At 39.5% G+C, this 18,892-nt stretch overlaps 2 protein-coding genes across 4 annotated transcripts in view; both read right to left on the bottom strand.

The window, feature by feature from the left end:
- Positions 1 to 4,802, bottom strand: part of LAMA2 (laminin subunit alpha 2) — a 684,287-nt gene extending 679,485 nt beyond the window's left edge. For all 3 annotated transcript variants that reach the window (XM_060419598.1, XM_060419599.1, XM_060419600.1), the window contains exon 1: positions 4,596 to 4,802. In XM_060419598.1, coding sequence (XP_060275581.1) covers positions 4,596 to 4,722 — 127 coding nt within the window. In that variant the 5' untranslated portion in view covers positions 4,723 to 4,802. The remainder of the gene's footprint in view (positions 1 to 4,595) is intronic.
- A 2,684-nt stretch (positions 4,803 to 7,486) lies between these two features.
- On the bottom strand, positions 7,487 to 9,142 carry LOC101118534 (stress-induced-phosphoprotein 1-like). The gene is given in 3 exon segments (XM_042253448.2): positions 7,487 to 7,989; positions 7,992 to 8,224; positions 8,226 to 9,142. Coding segments are annotated over 3 exon segments (1,587 nt in total). The 5' UTR covers positions 9,122 to 9,142; the 3' UTR covers positions 7,487 to 7,531.
- Positions 9,143 to 18,892: the final 9,750 nt, after the last annotated feature.

The raw sequence follows: 18,892 nt of genomic DNA, 5'->3' as shown, positions 1-18,892 counted from the left end.
TGTCTAGCACAGGGAGCGTAGCTCGGTGCTCTGAGATGACCTAGAGGAGTGGGATGTGGAGGGTGAGAGGGATGTTCAAGGGAGGGAGCATGTATGTCTACATGTAGCTGAGTCACTTGACTGGACAGCAAAAATTGACACAACACTGTAAAGCAATAATACTCCAAATAAAAAATTAAAATAAAAAATAAGCAACCCAGCTAATATATCATAAAAAGAGTATGATGTGTATTAATAAATATTAACTAGAATGATAACCAAAACTTATTCAAACTTTTGCAAGAAAGGTCCTATATCTTTCTTATGTGCATATTACCTAGTGTACCTAGAATAAGATCTTGTTTACATAATAAAATGTTAAATATAAAAATTTAAAAAGAGAATTAGCAAAGCATGTGCAAGGTGTTCATAATTCCAAAAAACTCTTGATACAGATCCAGTTCATTACTTTGCAGGAAATCTTAGAATAAAAAATATTTAGGAATAAGATATATCAGAAATTTACATACACCGATAAGTGAGATTTTAAGAATATATAAAGTATGTTATTTAAATAAATTCTAACATTTAATAATTCTATTCTATTCAATTCTATTATATATAACACTCAATGGTGAATATGTTCATATTCTTACTCATACACTTTATATGTTATAAATCATTTTTACCAAACTAGTAGGCCAATATGTAGTGAACAAGCCAACAAGTTACAAATGTAACAAAAGGAAATACCATAAAAAAAATCAATTACAGCTTTACAGCCACAATAAATCCCCTGAAAAGTTTTCAGGTAATTTATAAAGTGTTCTCACATTTTATAGCACAGGATGTTTTAGAACTGTGCAATTTATGGTGATGTGGAAATTACATATTAAATTTTTAAGTATTCTTGCCAAACATGAGTGACAATCATCTCAAACATGTTTTTATTTTAAATTTCAGAAGACATCTAAAACACATTTATATTCATTGAATATTTTCTTGACACTATTTAAGAATTCAGAAGTTCAAATACAAGTATGCATTCTCAAAACAACAGAATGTAATACTAGAATCTTGGACTTGGTTAAGGACTGGAGACTTGAGTCTTAACTTCCTTTCTGCAGAGGCATTCCATCCTAAATCATCTCTGACATGTCGTACATTTGATCACTGCATGGACATTTCCAGAAGCTGGGTGTTTCAGCACAACCCAGTTATTTCTGAACAGCTCAGAACACGGAAGAGAGAGGAGGGAGGAGAGGTTTCCTCCCATTTTATTTAACTTAAACCTTCCTCTTTGTCACACTCTTCTATGCATTCAAATTCAGGCTTTAGAAAGAATATTTTAGTCTCTCTTCCAATAACAACCCTTCCAAAAATTCAAAGATATCTCTTATGATTTCTTAAGTCTTTCATTCTCCAAATTAACAGTCTTTACTTGGAATAATCTTCTTTAAAAATCTTTTCAGACTTCTAACCTTTCTGCTCTTCCTCCTCTCGATTTGCATCCATTTGTCAATGCTGCACTCAAATGTGTACTAAACCAACCAACCAACCTGCTTCTAAGTTTTTTATGAGTTAACTATTCTGTCACCATATCGCACTATATGTTCATATTGAATGGGATGCAGTTCAGACTGCCTTTCTCATCCTGTCTTTGTACTCATTCCTGTAAAGTACACAACAAATGTCCAGAAGAGGGAAACATGAAATTACTTAACATATGGATACAAATAACAAGACCAAGTTCATGTAGGTTCTGTTCATGGATCAGCCTATAGAGACCTTTATAGATTCCTGAATCTGATAGTCACCAGCTTAGCCATCTGAATCAATTTTGGAATACCGGCAGTTGTCATAAACGTGGATGTTATATTTTCCATCAAGCCATTACCAAGACAAATGAACATAAGGAAACCTCTGTCACAGCCCTAAAGACTTCTTCCTGGATCGATCTTGATCTACTCTGCAATAGTCTTTAGAAATTATTTTCACTCTGTTGCAATTTACCTACTATTACATTTCCATTTCCACACATTATTTACGCAAATATCAGGATAAGATCTTATTTACTGCCTTGCTGAAATACAGATCCACTTTGTATCATTTTCCTATTCTGTCAATCTTAAATTTAGTTAAGGAATTTCCTTGGACTATCTTTCCTGCTGAGTCAATACTATTGATACCACAATTCACTGTGTTCTAGAAACTACACAAGATTTCAAAGGAAAAAAAATCTGATTAAGTTTCTAACTTAGTTACAATATCTAAAAATGTTTCTTCATGTCAACTTTCTTAGTAAACTGGTACCATACTATAAGGGAAAACAGAACTCATTCTAAATTAATTCTTGGCCAGGAAGGTCAGTGCTAGTATAATTGAAAAGAGAAAACTGATGATAGCCAAGACAACACCTCTTCAATCAAACTCATATCCAATAATCTTCACTGAGACCTTGCTTTAACAGAGCAGTATTGAAAAGGAAACATGGCCTCAAAAAATTAAATGAAAAAAAAAAAAACTTTTGTACTATAAAATGGGAACTTGAGCATAAAACAGTACTAGAAGTGCTCTTAGTTGTTAAGAATTAAGTTATTATCAGTTGCATGAACTTAAGTCACAGCTACTCCAAGCCTCAAGTTTTAACTTTGTCCAACAATAAATAATGACTGAAGGTAAAATAATCTCACATATATAAGGTGTTTTTAAAATATAAAGCACTATACAAATTTAAGGCATTATGAAATATATTTTATGTAGACTTTAATATTAACAAGCTTTAACCATTTATCCATGAGCCAGTCTCTAAATATATTGCAAATAATCCATAAAATACACACTAATTGATGCTAGAATGCAAAATATAGCAGTGTATAGTGGACTCTATGTTATAGTTCTTTTGCACAGAATTCCTTATTGTGCATAATGCTCAAAAGATGTCTCAACAGAATGGCAGTATAATTTCTCTATTCTGAATTCATTTCATCTTGTGCCTGGACCATAGAAATCAGAGTTAATTTTGCCTCAAATAAAACTTGGGAGATGGAGGAGACAGGAGAGAGAATAAGAGAAAAAAGGGGGGGCATGCCATGGAAAACTGTCAGGAACCCACTTGATCCCTACTCTGCATGCTTTGAGCTTCAAGTGAACAGACGGTTGGTGATCTTGGTATCTTTACTCCCAGCTGCCTATGAGTATTAAAGTATTATGTTTTGTTAAAACATCACATAACTGAGTAAAGTTAATATTTAAAAGTAGTATTTTTTAAATCAGCTGCCAAAGATATTCTCAAAATCATTCTCATAAAGTCTATTAATTAAGCCACATTGATCCCATTTGACTTCTCAGAAAAGCAAAAGCCAAAATAGAAGGAAAAAAAATATTAAATAGTGAATGTAAGGTCATTTTTATTCTAGGAATTTTAATCAGGGGGTTATTATTATAGCTAGGAGCTTAGAGTACATTTTTTTTTTCTCCCTTTAAAATAAAGTAGCAATGCTAGAAATGCTAGATTGCAAGCAGAAAAACTATCAGAACTGTTGACATAGCTTATTCCAGTTAACTAAAAGAGGGATAAGTATTCTTTAAAATTCTGGCAGATTCGGTCTCATCAAAACTTTCAAAAGCTACTAATCTCCAGATTTTGTACTCTTAGGGTAACATTTTGATGTTTGAAACCAAACCTTAAATATTTCTTAAACCTTTTTTTACTTTGATACATGTTTTCCAACTTACAGAAAAGTCTGCTCAAATGTTGTATTATAAATTATTGTGTTAAATGCTGCACGTGCACTTCTTTTAAAATTCATGACCATAAACTAACCCTGCAAAGTCTCCCCAGAGTTTCAGAAATCATATGCATATAAACATTAAGGTACTCTGAGGAGAGTAATTTGTGTTACATTAAGTATAACTGTTTTCCAAAGTCGGGCGAAGAGTGTTATCTGGGCACTGTGGTCTTAATTAAAACACAAATGACATAGAGGTTTCATCCGTGTTTTAGCAAGGGGAGGTATTTCACTATAATAAAATAGCATACGCAAAATAGGATGTCGGTAAATAAAAAGATGATTCTGGGGCACCACTGTCAAGAAAGAAGAAAATCCACATACTTAACGACTTACCGACTGAACAACAAAAACGCCTTTACACGCCCTGTTCAAACAGTTAGAAACAAAGTCTCTAAAAATAAAGATGTATCAGCTGCCCTCCATAAAGCTCCAAGACAAGCCACAGCTTGGGAAATCTTTCTCTGCCGGGATGGAAACGGATTTGGGGAAACTTTTTAAAGTTTTTCAATTGGTTGAAAGTTTGCCTCTTAGAAAAACTTAGGAAATTAATTTGTAGGATGTTCAGTGATAGCAAGTCGACTCAGAAACGCATGGAAGATGAAAACGCTCCGTTTTCTTTAGGGGGAGGTAGGCAGACGGTGGGTGAACTCAGGGAGCTAAAAGTGAACTTGCATCAAACTTAGACCCTCTCGCCCCAAAGCGCGCTCCCCAAAGGCAAAGCAAGAAAGCGGTCCCTCTCCAGCAAGCGTAGGACGAAGGGACCAGAGAAGGTCCGCGGGCCCCAGCAGAGCCTGTGACCTGGAGCCCGTGCCTCGACTGTACCTCTTTGCTGATGCGCGGGTGGCTGCCGCCGATGCTGCTGCTGCTGCCGCTCCGGGCGCTGCGCCTGGCCGCCCCCGAGGCCTCCGCTGAGCAGCAGGACCAGGAGCACCCCGAAGGCTCGGGGCATTGCGGTAGCCCCCTGAGCGGATTCACTTTTAGGGAGCTGGAGTCGCTGCCGCCCGGTCTCCTGGCCCCGGCTAATAAGCTGAATGTGCAGCAGCTGCGGGCTAAAGGAAGGAGCCAGCCCCCACCCACCCAGGCTCGGTCGCAGCCGGAGGTGGGGGGAGAAAGAAGACACTCCCCCACCCGCCCCTTTCCCTGGCCCTCGCCCCACAGACGTCCCGGCCCAGGCCCTTAAAGGGTCCTCGGTGAAAGAGGCCTTTTCCTATAGCCTAGGTCCTTCACTGCGAGAAAAGACTGGCTTCATCTGTTAGCTGAACTTCAAGTTAAAGGAAGTCATTGATAAGAGACCACTCTGTGATCTGTAAAATCCCTCCACGTGGAAAGCATTAAATTTTTTGGGAAATCAGCACAGCTAGGATCTTTAGCGAAGCTAAGAAGATGGACCTCCTGAGAAAGGCCTGGCAAAGCTGTGCGAGAGCACTGCGTATCCAGGTGATGCACGCTGGGGACAAGACTGTCCCAAAGGTCCAGATGCGTGCCAGGTTACTAGGAGGCAGAGGGTGAACCGGATGAGGCAGTCAGGCCAGGAGATTTACCGCTGGCTAGGCAGCAAAGGGGGGTGGGGGGAGGGGATCGCAAAACAAAACAAGCCCCCTTTATCCACTGCGATGTTTATGACGAATGTGAAGGTAAAAATTAAGGTTTTCCATTCAGTCAGGTAACATGCATTCAAAGTGGATAAAAAGCCTTTTCGTTTCCCTTCAGATTCAAAATGTCTTGCTTCCAGTCCCCATTTCTTCCCTGTAACTCAGCAGAATTTCTGCAAGGTTTTCTGCCACCCCGTGTTCAGATGACAGTTCTTTACTAGTTTGTGTGTGTGTGTGTGTGTGTGTGTGTGTGTGTGTGTTTTATGGTCTGCGACTCTCATAAGATTTGGAACAGCTCCTTACTGGGTTTTTATGAGACATCCAGGGTGTTTTTTGGTGGAGCCAGTGAGGAGGGGGACTACTGGCATCAGTACACAGTGAGGTTAGAGTGCTATGGGTGAGTCAGTCCCACACCTTAAATTGCCCCCCAACGCAGGTCTGTAAGGGCCACTGGACATTCATTTAGATAAAAACCCTCGCATTATATTTGAAGCCAAAGTTAAATCTGTTTTGCACAGAAGCAAAAGTTTTTGCATCATTTTTCCCCCCGGATGTATCTACTATATAAATTGAGGAAAGAATATATCTGTGTTTTCTAACCTTATCAAGATTTGTTTATTCCAGAAAAATCTCATAACTGAAAACACCTCGGCTGGTGGTATTGATACCAGTACAATATTTACACCCCATCTGTCACACTGACATTGACTCCAAGTAGGTTCAGGCTTCTGTTTCATTTTGCCTGCTAGTTTTACCCAAGCATTTACACATTGAACTACATGTTGTTTTATACAGATAACTTTTTCCTCTTTATTTTATACTTGATTTTGTATATATATATATATTTAATATTATGACGTTAAGTGATAATATCTCTGGATTTCCTGTCAATAAAATAAAGGAGATATTGTTCCTAATAGGATTGATTGAGACCCCCTTGGCCAAATATGCTTCCCAGGTGGTCCTAGAGGTAAAGAACCAGCCTGCCAATGCAGGAGACATAAGAGACACAGATTTGATCCCTGGGTTGGGAAGACTCCCTGAAGGAGGGCATGACGGCCCACTCTAGTTTCCTGCCTGGAGAATCCCATGGAAGAGGAACCTGGAAGGCTATAGTCCATCATGTCACACAGAGCTGGACATGACTAAAGCGACTATGCACACACTGGCCAAATGGTGCCGAAGTGAATGGATATCCTTCAATGTTACCTATGTTTCCAAGTTTCACTAATATTAGTACTAGGAAAATTTTAAATCATTTTTTCTTTTGTAGAAGCAAAATGGAAAATGGCCTAAACCTTGAGAATAAGACTGATCTCATCTTTCAACTTGTCAACACAGGGATAAAAGAAATACAAAATGATTTAACCAAAATTAAGATAAAAAAGTATTATCAGAGCTATGTATTTTTCAGATAAACCTAATGAGATACAATTTACACAAAATAAATACATCCACTTGGTATGTTTAAAAATGTAAACAACCACTTGATTGAGTGGGTGTTACCATGTACTGAGACAAGTTTGTAATGCTATAACTGCTTAGAAGCAATGCTTAATTCTAAATTTCATTTATTAAGCCTTTTCTTTTATGCTTTATTGTTTTTTTAATCCCATTTTAGAAATGTTTGCTTACCCCAAATTTGTGAATATTCTTCTGTTTTTCCCTAGAAATTTTATAACCTTGGTTTTATGATTTACTGGTGTTTGCTGTAAAGGCCTTAGGTAAGGGCTTTTTTCTGTTTTCGTTAATGCAGATATCCATTCTTTTTTTTTTTCAATGTATAACCACGCCTGACTGGCTTGTTTTATTGGAGAAGAGGACGTGGAGTTGACAATGTGAATGAAGACAGTTGGGACCTGAGGTTGGGAAGAACACCCTCCCCTCCCCATACAAGCCCACTGCCCCACATAAAAAATAATCAACTATGGGAGAGCAGCTGAGACAGCGACTGGGGGCAGGGGAAGGACCATGCGTGTGCTGGGAGGGCCCAGAGGCAGCAGCTGCACGAATACGCGAGTATAAGTCTCTGAATCTTCCATGTAGGTCTGTATAAATATATAGATATGCTGTTCGCTTGTCTCCCCTTCTCTTCCCTCTGCTCCATGCTGCGTGCCGCGGTCCCAGCGAAGGGAAGGCGAAGGGAAGGGGATGATGAGCAAGTCATCACCGGATCGCTATCAGACCCACATCCATCAGCTTCTGGATCTTCTGTGCTATCACAGGATTCCTTAAGTGTTCGCTGAGCGCCTGCAGGTCCTTCTGCATCTGCTCCAGGATGAGCCGCATGGCCGGGTCACTCATTATTTGCTGCATCTCTGGGCCGGCCATGGCCCGCCGCTTCACATCCTCGGGGCTGTCATGTCGGTTGTACTGGGCCATCATGCAGCGCTGGTAACCATCTGCGGCCTCCTTGCAGCTGGAGTCCAGGTCGAGTGCTTTCTGGTAGATATCCATGGCTTTTGTGTAGTCCTTCATCGTCTCCAGGGCGGCTGCCTTCCGGGTATAACCCTTGATGAAGGTCGGCTCCAGCTGGATGCACTCCTCACAGTCCTTGAGCGCCAGCTGGAACTCCAGGAGCTTGGTGTAGCAGGCAGCTCGGTTGCTGTACAGCTTGGCATCTTGGGGTTCTGTTTAATGGCTTCTGTGTAGTGCTTCATGGCCTGGGGGTAATCCCCTTTCTGGAAACACTCATTGCCTTTGTTCTTCTCCTCCAAGGCCAGGTAGGCCAGCCGCTCTTGCTCCTTCTAGATTTTCTCCGCCTGTTGGCATCTCTTGAGCACATCTGGGGTTCGGTGCTCTGCCAGAGACTTGTTGTAGAAATGGATGGCATCCTTGTACTTTTCTTCTTTGAAATAAGTTTCCAATTCGTGCGTAAGCTTTGGCAATCTGCCGGTAGTCTTCTCGGTTTTCTCGCCCTTCAATGGCCTTCTCACAGAGCTCCCGGCACTGAGCGTAGTCACCCGTTTCGAAGTACACGGCTGCTTGGTTGGTTATGTGCGTCATGTTGGTGGGATCCAGGTCCTTGGCTCTGTCGTAGTGCTTCAAGGCTGTGTCAAAGTCCTTCTTCTTATAGGCTTCATTCCCCAGCTTCTTATTCTCCGGAAGATCTTCCATTGGCTCTGGTTTTGTCTCCTTTTTGGGAGGAGGTGGTGGCGGAGGTGTTGCAACCTCCTCCTCTTCATCCATACTGCCCAGATCAACTCCGAGCAGGACGCTAAGAATAGTCATGATCTGGGGATCTTGCAGTTTCGTGCCCAGGTCGGACGGCTTGTTCCGCAGCTGCTCAATCAGTTCCCGGTAGGCAGGATCTGCGAGCAGAGTCTTGGTCCTGGGATCACTCTCCAACTTCTGGTACAGATTAGGCATGTTGAAAGGGTTCATGAATTTCCTTTCTGCCAACCGGGCCTCCATATTCTGGAAACCTTCTTTGAGCTGAGGATTGTTTGCTTCATGTTTTAAACCCTCCTCATAGTTTTGCTTGGCTTCTTCAAATCGGTTTAAGAATTCAAGAGCCGCTGCTTTTCGGGAATAGCCCTTGCCCCAGTCAGGCTTCAGGTCAACGGTTTTGCAGCTGTCCTCGTAAGCCTTCCGGTAGTCTCCTTTCTTGGCATAGGCCGCGGAGCGATTGCTGAAGAGCACGTGGTTCTGGGGGTCTAATTTAATGGCTTTGGAGTAGCACTGGAGCGCATCGTCAATGTTGCCAGCACTCAGGGCCTTGTTGCCCTTCTCTTTGAGCTCATTTACCTGCTCCATAGCCCGGTCCGGAACCCCGTTTAATAGACTCCATCGGCTCCACGTTCCCAACCTCCATTCATTTTAGTACCATTTGTTGAGAGAATTATTATCTTCTCATCTGATTACCTTGGCCCTTTTTCCAGAAGTCAGTTGAAAATATGTAGGTCTACTTTTGGACTCTGTTTTCATGTATCCAAATATATATACATATATATGTATATAAATAAATTTGATAATTTGCCAATATCATAGTCTGTATTACTATAGATTTATAGTAACCTCAAAGTTAAGTAATGTGAATCCTACAATTTTGTTTTACAGACAAAACTCTTTTTTCTCTTCTAGGTCCTTTGCATTTCCATACAATTATTGGGTTGGTGCAAATGGAATTGTGGCTTTGGACTCTGCATTTTAAATCACTATCACTAGGCTGAAACACATATTTATTAATCAAAGTAGGAACCATTGCAATCAATACATTTTTGCCAACGAGAAATAAGTTTATTTCTGTAGCATAAAAATCCATGCCTTGGTATTCAGTGAACTCATGGAAAGCGTTTTCTGCCTCCTGCTGGTTCTGGAAGCATTTTCACTGCAAAAAGTTGTTGAGATGCTTGAAGAAGTGGCAGTTGGTTGGCGAGAGGTCAGGTGAATATGGTGGATGAGACAAAACTTTGTAGCCCAATTCAATCAACTTCTGAAACACTGGTTGTACAACAGTGTGCAGTTGGTTATTGTGGAGAAGAATTGGGTCCTTTCTGTTGACCAATGCTTGCTGGAGGTGTTGCAGGTTTTGGTGCTTCTCATCAATTCGCTAAGCATACTTCTCAGATGTAATGATTTTGCCAGGATTCAGAAAGCCATAGTGGATCAGATCAGCAGCAGATCACCAAACAGTGATCATGACCTTTCTTGGCACAAGTTTGGGAACTGCTTTGGAGCTTCTCAGTCCAATCACTGAACTGGTCATTGCCAGTAGTTGTGTAAAATCCACTTTTCATCGTATATCACAGTCCAATCAAGAAATGATTCATTGTTGTTGTATAGAACAAGAGAATACTTCAAAATGATGTGGGTTTTTTTTTTTTCTTTTTTTTTGGTCAGGTCACGAGACACCCACTTACTGAGCTTTTGCACTTTTCCAATCCATCTAGTCAAGGCTATGGTTTATCCAGTTGTCATGTATGGATGTGAGAGTTGGACTGTGAAAAAGGCTGAGCGCCGAACAATTGATGCTTTTGAACTGTGGTGTTGGAGAAGACTCTTGAGAGTCCCTTGGACTGCAAGGAGATCCAACCAGTCCATTCTGAAGATCAGCCCTGGGATTTCTTTGGAAGGAATGATGCTAAAGCTGAAACTCCAGTACTTTGGCCACCTCATGAGAAGAGTTGACTCATTGGAAAAGACTCTGATGCTGGGAGGGATTGAGGGCAGGAGGAGAAGGGGATGACAGAGGATGAGATGGCTGGATGGCATCATGGACTCGATGGACATGAGTCTGAGTGAACTCCGGGAGTTGGTGATGGACAGGGAGGCCTGGCGTGCTGTGATTCATGGGGTCGCAGAGTCGGAAACGACTGAGCAACTGAACTGAACTGAACTGGTTTTTAGGGCTTCCCTTGTGGCTCAACTGGTAAAGAATCCAACTGCAATGTGGGAGATCCAGTTTCAGTCCCTGGGTTGGGAAGATTCCCTGGAGAAATGAAAGGCTACCGACTCCAGTGTTCTGGCCTGGAGAATTCCATGGACTATACAGTCCATTGGGTCGTAAAGAGTTGGACAAGACTGAGTGACTTTCACTTTCACTTTCTATTGGTTTTCAACAGGTGCTTGTTCTAAAGTTGAGGAAGTTCAACTCTTCTGCTGGAAGTTTTTGTGACAAAAGTGTATCAAACTGGGGCAATGCTTTTTCTTCATCTATTTAAATAAATATACATTTTGTCTATTTGGTTATTATCTATTTGGTGAATTAGAGTAACTGAGTTTTCAGTGTTAATCAAACTCACAGTACTGGCATTAAATCTCAATTTGCCATGGTAGATTATCTCCATTATCCCTAATTATAGATTATCCCTATTTTATGTTGCTGATTTTAATTTACTAAATATTTCAATAAGTATTTTTATGTCTATGTTCATGAGGGCTATTATTTTATTGTATTTTTCTTGTAGAATTTATATCTAGTTTTGGTATCAGAATAATGCTGGCCTTATATAATTAGTTGGATTATGCTCCTTCCTGAATGTGTTTGTATAGAATTTATACAATTTCTTCCCTTAGTGTTTTATTGAGCATACTAGTAAAATCATCTGGGCCCACATTTCAGGGATATTTTTGGAATATTTTTGTTACACATTTTTTTGTTTTAAGTAGATATAGAATGATTCAAATTTTCTTGTATGACTCAAATTTCTTTCTTGTATCAGTTTTGATAATTTGTAACTTTCAAGGAAAGTATCTTTTTGGCTGAGTTGTCAAGATTATTGGTATAAAGTTATTATCAATATTTTTATTATCCTTTCATGTCTACAGCATCTGTAGTAAATGATATTTTTCCCCAATATTGGTAATTTGATATCCTCTATTAAAAAAAATCAGCCTTTTTTAGAGCATTGTTAATTTCATTCATTTTTTCAGAGAATCAACTTTTGGCTTCATTTATTTATTTATTTTCAATTTTCTGTTTCATTGCTTTCCCATTGTATCTTTAAATTTTCCTTCCTTCTACTTATTTTAGTTTACTTCACTGTTCTTTTTAGCATCTTTTGGTAGAAGCTTAGATCACTGATTATAGACATTTCTTATATGTGTGTGTGCATGCTCAATCATGTCTGACTCTCCAATCCCAGGGACTGTAGCCCACTAGGATCCTCTGTCCATGCAATTTTCCAGGCAAGAATACTGGAGTAAGTTGTTATTTCCTACTCCAAGGGATCTTCCTGACCCAGGGATTGAACCTGCATCTCTTGCACCTCCTGCATTGGCAGGTGGATTCTTTACCACTGGCACCACCTGGGAAGCCCTCTTAAATGTGTGCATATGTCCTAAGTCACTTCAGTGTGTCCAGCTCTTTGCAACCCTATGGACTGTAGCCAACCAGGCTCCTCTGTCCATGGGATTCTCCAGGCAAGAATACTGGAGTGGGTTGCCATGCCCTCCTCCTCTTCTTATATAATGAATCACTATTATAACCTTACGTTAATTTTTATTAAAAGACTTTAAAGTTCAGCATATTTTCTAAGCAGAGCCTGAGCTACAACTAACAAATTTGGAATTTAAAAAATTTTTAGTTCTAAATCTTTTTTTTCATTGAAAAATTAAATTCAAAATCTTATTAAAAATTTCTTCTGATTTTTTTCTTTGATATATGTGTTATTTTTAAACGTGTTGTTGCTGTGGTCTCAATGTCTATATCTCCCCAAATACAGACATATGTGTTATACGTTGACATTCTAAAGCCTACAATGATGGTATTAGGTGGTGAGGCCCTTGGGACATGATGTGGCCATGAGGCTGGTGATTCATGAATAGGGTTAGTACTCTTATAAAATAGACTTGAAAGTTTCCTTGTTCCCTTCCACCATACGAGGACACAACAAATAGACTTGTACACAGGTCCTCACCACATACCAAATTTTCTGACATCTTACTTAATCTTGTGCTTTTCAGTCTCCAAAACAGAGAGATAAATGTCCATTCTTTATAAGCTACCCAGTCTGATATTTTGCTATAGCAGCTAGAAATGGATTAAGACAGTTGTTAATATCCAATTTTTTGAGGTCTTTTTAGATATTTTATTTAAATACTTTAAAATTTATTAGGACTTGTTCTTTATTCTAGCACACTGTCTAAGTGAATGTTCCATATTCAGTTGAAGAAAATGGTGTTCTGCTGCTCTGAGTTGGAAAGTTCTATAAAGGTTAATTAAATCAAATTAGTTGATAGAGTGGTTTTTATGCATATTCATTTGTTGTTTATTTGATCTATCAATTATTAAGAGATAAATATTTAAATCTCCATTGTAATTAATGGTATTTCTATTTAACCTTTCCAGTCTAAAATTAGTTATTTATTGTTTCATAACAAATTACCCCCACATTTAGAAGCATACAAAATAAACATTTATTATCTCAAAGTTTTTGTGGATGAGGAATTCAGAACCCATTATTTGGGTGTTTTCTTCACTTGGGTAGGTCTCTTATAGGACTGCAGTCAAGACATTAATCAGGGCTATAGGCTCAGTGGTAAAGAATCCTCCTGCCAATGCAGGAGACATGGCTCGATCCCTGGGTTGGGAAGATCCCCTGGAGGAGGAAACAGCAAATTGCTCAAGTATTCTTGTCGGGAAAATTCCATGGACAAAAGGAACCTGGAGGGCTACAGTCCAGGGAATTGCAACTGAGCCACTGAGCATGCATGCATGGATAGTCACCAGCAGGCTATAATGGGACTGAAGGATCCACTTCTAAAGTGGTTTTTGGCAGGAGGCTTTAGCTTTTGCCTCATGTGATGTAAACTACTTCCCCTCAAGCACGTGATCTGAGAGGGGGAAAGGAAGGAGGAATCTACAATATTATTTATTATCTAGTTCCAGAAGTCACATACCATCTCTTTTGTGGAATTTTAATCATTAGCAGCAGGATAAGTAAGTATAGATCACACTCAAGGAATAAAGAATTAACCTCCACATTTTGAAGGAAGAATATAAAAAAATTGTGGGTATGTTTTAAAATGACCAAAATCCTATAAGATTCTGCTTTGTATATGAAGCACTATTATCAGTGTATACATATTAATATTATGTTTTCTTCAAAATCTAATATTTTATTACCATGAAATGCCTCTATCTCTAGTGATATTTTTCTTCTATAATCCATTTTCCTATTGTTCATATCAGTTCAGATCAGTCGCTCAGTTGTGTCTTTGCAACCCCATGGACTGCGGCATGCCAGGCCTCCCTGTCCATCACCAACCCCTGAAGTTTACTCAAACTCATGTCCATTGAGTCGGTGATGCCATCCAACAATCTCATCCTCTCTCATCCCCTTCTCCTTCTGCCTTCAATCTTTCCCAGCATCAGGGTCTTTTCTAATGAGTCACTTCTTCACATCAGGTGGCCAAAGTAATGGAGTTTCAGCTTTGGCATCAGTCCTTCCAAAGAATATTCAGGACTGATTTCTTTAGGATGGACTGGTTAGCTCTCCTTGCAGTCCAAGGGACTCTCAAGAGTCTTCAACACCACAGTTCAAAAGCATCCTAGTTAGAGCCAGACATCCTGGAATGTGAAGTCAAGTGGGCCTTAGAAAGCATCACTACAAACAAAGCTAGCGGAGGTGATGGAATTCCAGTTGAGCTATTTCAAATCCTGAAAGATGATGCTGTGAAAGTGCTGCACTCAATATGCCAGCAAATTTGGAAAACTCAGCAGTGGCCACAGGACTGGAAAATGTCAGTTTTCATTCCAATCCCAAAGAAAGGCAATGCCAAAGAATGCTCAAACTACCGCACTCATCTCATGTGCTAGTAAAGTAATACTCAAAATTCTCCAAGCCAGGCTTCAGCAATACGTGAACTTGCAGATGTTCAAGCTGGTTTTAGAAAAGGCAGAGGAACCAGAGATCAAATTGCCACCATCCGCTGGATCATGGAAAAAGCAAGAGAGTTCCAGAAAAACATCTATTACTGCTTTATTGACTATGCCAAAGCCTTTGACTGTGTGGATCACAGTAAACTGTGGAAAATTCTGAGAAGGGTGGGAATACCATACCACTTGACCTGCCTCTTGAGAAACCTATATGCAGGTCAGGAAACAACAGTTAGAACTAGACATGGAACAACAGACTGGTTCCAAATAGGAAAAGGAGTATGTCAAGGCTGTATATTGTCACCCTGCTTATTTCACTTATATGCAGAGTACATCATGAGAAACACTGGGCTGGAAGAAGCACAAGCTGGACTCAGGATTGCCTGGAGAAATATCAATGACCTCAGATATGCAGATGACATCACCCTTATGGCAGAAAGTGAAGAGGAGCTAAAAAGCCTCTTTAGAAAGTGAAAGTGGAGAGTGAAAAAGTTGGCTTAAAGCTTAACATTCAGAAAAATGAAGATAAGGCATCTGGTCCCATCACTTTATGATAAATAGATGGGAAACAGTGGAAACAGTGTCAGACTTTATTTTTTTCAGTTCCAAATTCACTGCAGATGGTGATTGCAGCCATGAAATTAAAAGATGCTTACTCCTTGGAAGAAAAGTTATGAGCAACCTAGATAGCATATTCAAAAGCAGAGACATTACTTTGCCAACAAAGGTCCATCTAGTCAAGGCTATGGTTTGTCCAGTTGTCATGTATGGATGTGAGAGTTGGTTTGTGATGAAAGCTGAGCACCGAAGAATTGATGCTTTTGAACTGTGGTGTTGGAGAAGACTCTTGAGAGTCCCTTGGACTGCACGGAGATTCAACCAGTCCATTCTAAAGATCAGTCCTGGGAATTTTTTTGGAAAGAATGATGCTAAAGCTGAAACTCCAGTACTTTGGCCACCTCATGTGAAGAGTTGACTCAATGGAAAAGACTGATGCTGGGAGGGATTGGGGGCAGGAGGAGAAGAGGATGACAGAGGATGAGATGGCTAGATGGCATCACTGACTCAATGGATGTAAGTCTGAGTGAACTCTTGGAGTTGGTGATGGACAGGGAGGCCTGGCGTGCTGTGATTCATGGAGTTACAAAGAGTAGGACACAACTGAGTGACTGAACTGAACTGCACAACAAAGGAAACTATAAGCAAAGTGAAAGACAGCCTTCAGAATGGGTGATAATAATAGCATATAAAGCAACTGCCAAAGAATTAATCTCAAAAATATACAAGCAACTCTTGCAGCTCAATTCCACAAAAATAAACTACCCAGTCAAAAAATGGGCCAAAGAACTAAACAGACATTTCTCCAAAGAAGACATACAGATGGCTAACAAACACATGAAAAGATGCTCAACATCACTGATTATCAGAAAAACGCAAATCAAAACCACAGTCAGGTACCATTTCACGCCAGTCAGAATGGCTGCTATCCAAAAGTCTACAAGCAATAAATGCTGGAGAGGGTGTGGAGAAATGGGAACCCTCTTACACTGTTGGTGGGAATGCAAACTAGTACAGCCACTATGGAGAACAGTGTGGAGATTCCTTAAAAATCTGGAAATAGAACTGCCATATGACCCACCAATCCCACTCCTGGGCATACACACCAAGGAAACCAGAGTTGAAAGACACACGTGTACCCCAATGTTCATTGCAGCACTGTTTATAATAGCCAGAACAAGGAAGCAACCTAGATGTCCGTTGGCAAATGAATGGATAAGAAAGCTGTGGTACCTATACACAATGGAATATTACTCAGCCATTAAAAAGAATACATTTGAATCAGTTCTAATGAGGTGGATGAAATTGGAGCTTATTTTACAGAGTGAAGTTAGCCAGAAAGAATAACACCAAATACAGTATAATAACGCATATATATGGAATTTAGAAAGATGGTAATGATATCCTGTATGCGAGACAGCAAAAGAGACACAGATGTATAGAATATTCTTTTGGACTCTGTGGGAGATGGCAAGGATGGGATGATTTGGAAGAATGGCATTGAAACATGTGTATCAGCATATGTGAAATGAATCGCCAGTCCAGGTTCAATGCATGATACAGGGTGCTTGGGGCTGGTGCACTGGGATGACCCAGAGGGATGGGATGGGGAGGGTGGTGGCAGGGAATTCAGGTTGGGGAACACATGTACACCCGTGGCAATATATGGCAAAACCAATACAATATTGTAAAGTAAAAAAATTAAAAAGTAAAATTATTTTTTCTCTTTGTGCCTCATTTTGGTTATTGTCTATTGTTGTATCTATGTGTCTTTGTTTGGGCTGCTATAACAAGTTATCATATATTTAGTGCCTTATAAACAATAGAAATTAATTTCTCAGAGTTCTAGAGGCTAGAAAGTCCAAGATCAAGAGGTTGGCTGATTCTGTGTGAGAGTTGACTTCTTGGTTCATAGACCATATGACAGATGTGTAATTGAGCTCTCCAGGGTCTCTCTTAGAAAAGCACTAATTTCACCCGTGAGGTCTCTATTCTCATGACTTAGTCACCTCCCAAAGGCACCACCTCCAAATTCCATCACATTAGAAATTAGGTTTTCCATCATATTATTTTAGGAAGGACATAAACATTCAGTCTATAGCACTATGTGTTATCTTTTCTTTGTAACATCTGTTTTCAAGCCCCTTTACAGTACATTTTTTATGTTTTATATTGCATTTGCATTTTTTTAGTTAGATTGTATAAGTTTTAATTTTATGATTTCCTTTTCTATTGTTCTTGTATTTATATACAATTTCTGCTGCTGCTGCTGCTGCTGCTGCTAAGCCGCTTCAGTCGTGTCCGAGTCTGTGCGACCCGGTAGACGGCAGTCCATCAGGCTCTGCCGTCCATGGGATTCTCCAGGCAAGAACGCTGGAGTGGGTTGCCATTTCCTTCTCCAATTTAATTTCTAATGCTTTGAAAATGTTTACAGTGCAGATTTTGAAGTTTATCTGCTTATTCAAACATCGCTGCTGTTTCTGGTTCTGTTTCTATTATTGGACTTTTTTTTTTTACTACCATATATCATGTTTCTACTTCTTTGTGTGTCCATTAATTAATGACTGATTGCTAAAATGATGAAGTATTATAAATTTTATGTTGTTGAGTGTCTGGACTTTGATTTCTTCGTTTCAAATATTATGTTTTTTGTTTTGTATATTAATCACTTCTTGGCCTTTTGGCTAAGATTAGGTGTTTTGTGGATCACCATAATCCTTTCAGTGTTAGTTGTTAAGATTTTTTTTTAAGGGTTTAAATACAGTAGCCTTCACTGTAGGTCTAGTTTAGCTCTCCTATTAATGCATGACTCCTCTAAGGTAGGTGTAGGATTACAGAACTGTAATACCTCTTCACTGTAACTGGCTGGAAATGACAGTTACAGCCAGCAGATTGACAGTCTTCCAATCTTGTACGTTCAACTTCAAATTTACATACACGGTTCCTCCATATCAGAATTCTTCCATGTAACTCTTCATGTGGTTTCATAGAATTTCAAATTTCCTGGAGAAACTTGATATTCAGTCAAAAATAAAAATGGACCCAGAAATAGATTCCTGGGGGTTTATACCTCAAAATCATTCTTCGCCAGTACTCTGCTTTGCAAATTTAAGTTGCCTCCCCAACTGATATTTATCTTGCAACTCAGTGGACTGCTGTGCTTTGCTAGGGTTTTCTCTGCCTGACCTACAGTTCATAAACTGTCTCCAGCAGAAAGCTGGTTCAATCACTGGCACCAACTAGTGTGTTTCTTCTTTCTTAAGACATTAGTGTCTTAAAATAGCATGTTTCCATTTTCCCCAGTTGTTCATATTTTTCCCTAGTTGTTTATATATAGGAAATTCAGCACCTATTAGTTCCTCATGTCTAGGAGTAAATGTCTCAAAGTTACAGTTTTTAAATTTTTTTAAAAAAAGACTAGATATTCAATACAAGTAATCATAATCCATCCCAATAACTTAAGAAATGCAATGAGCAGAACAATTTTGAGGATCACAGCCTCAGCCTAGTCTATTACTTCTTCGTATTTGATAATATTATCTTTGAATTGGCTCACAGCATTTAAAATTTTTTCAAACTATAATTAATAGTTTCTCACAAACTCTACTTTAAGAAAACAGGAGAAGATCAAGAAAATAATTGGGAAA

This window comes from Ovis aries, chromosome 8 (assembly GCF_016772045.2).
Source record: "Ovis aries strain OAR_USU_Benz2616 breed Rambouillet chromosome 8, ARS-UI_Ramb_v3.0, whole genome shotgun sequence".
NCBI classification, from domain to species: Eukaryota; Metazoa; Chordata; class Mammalia; order Artiodactyla; family Bovidae; genus Ovis; species Ovis aries.
Note: the sequence above shows the minus strand (reverse complement) of the source record. Positions and strands in the feature narration are given on the sequence as shown.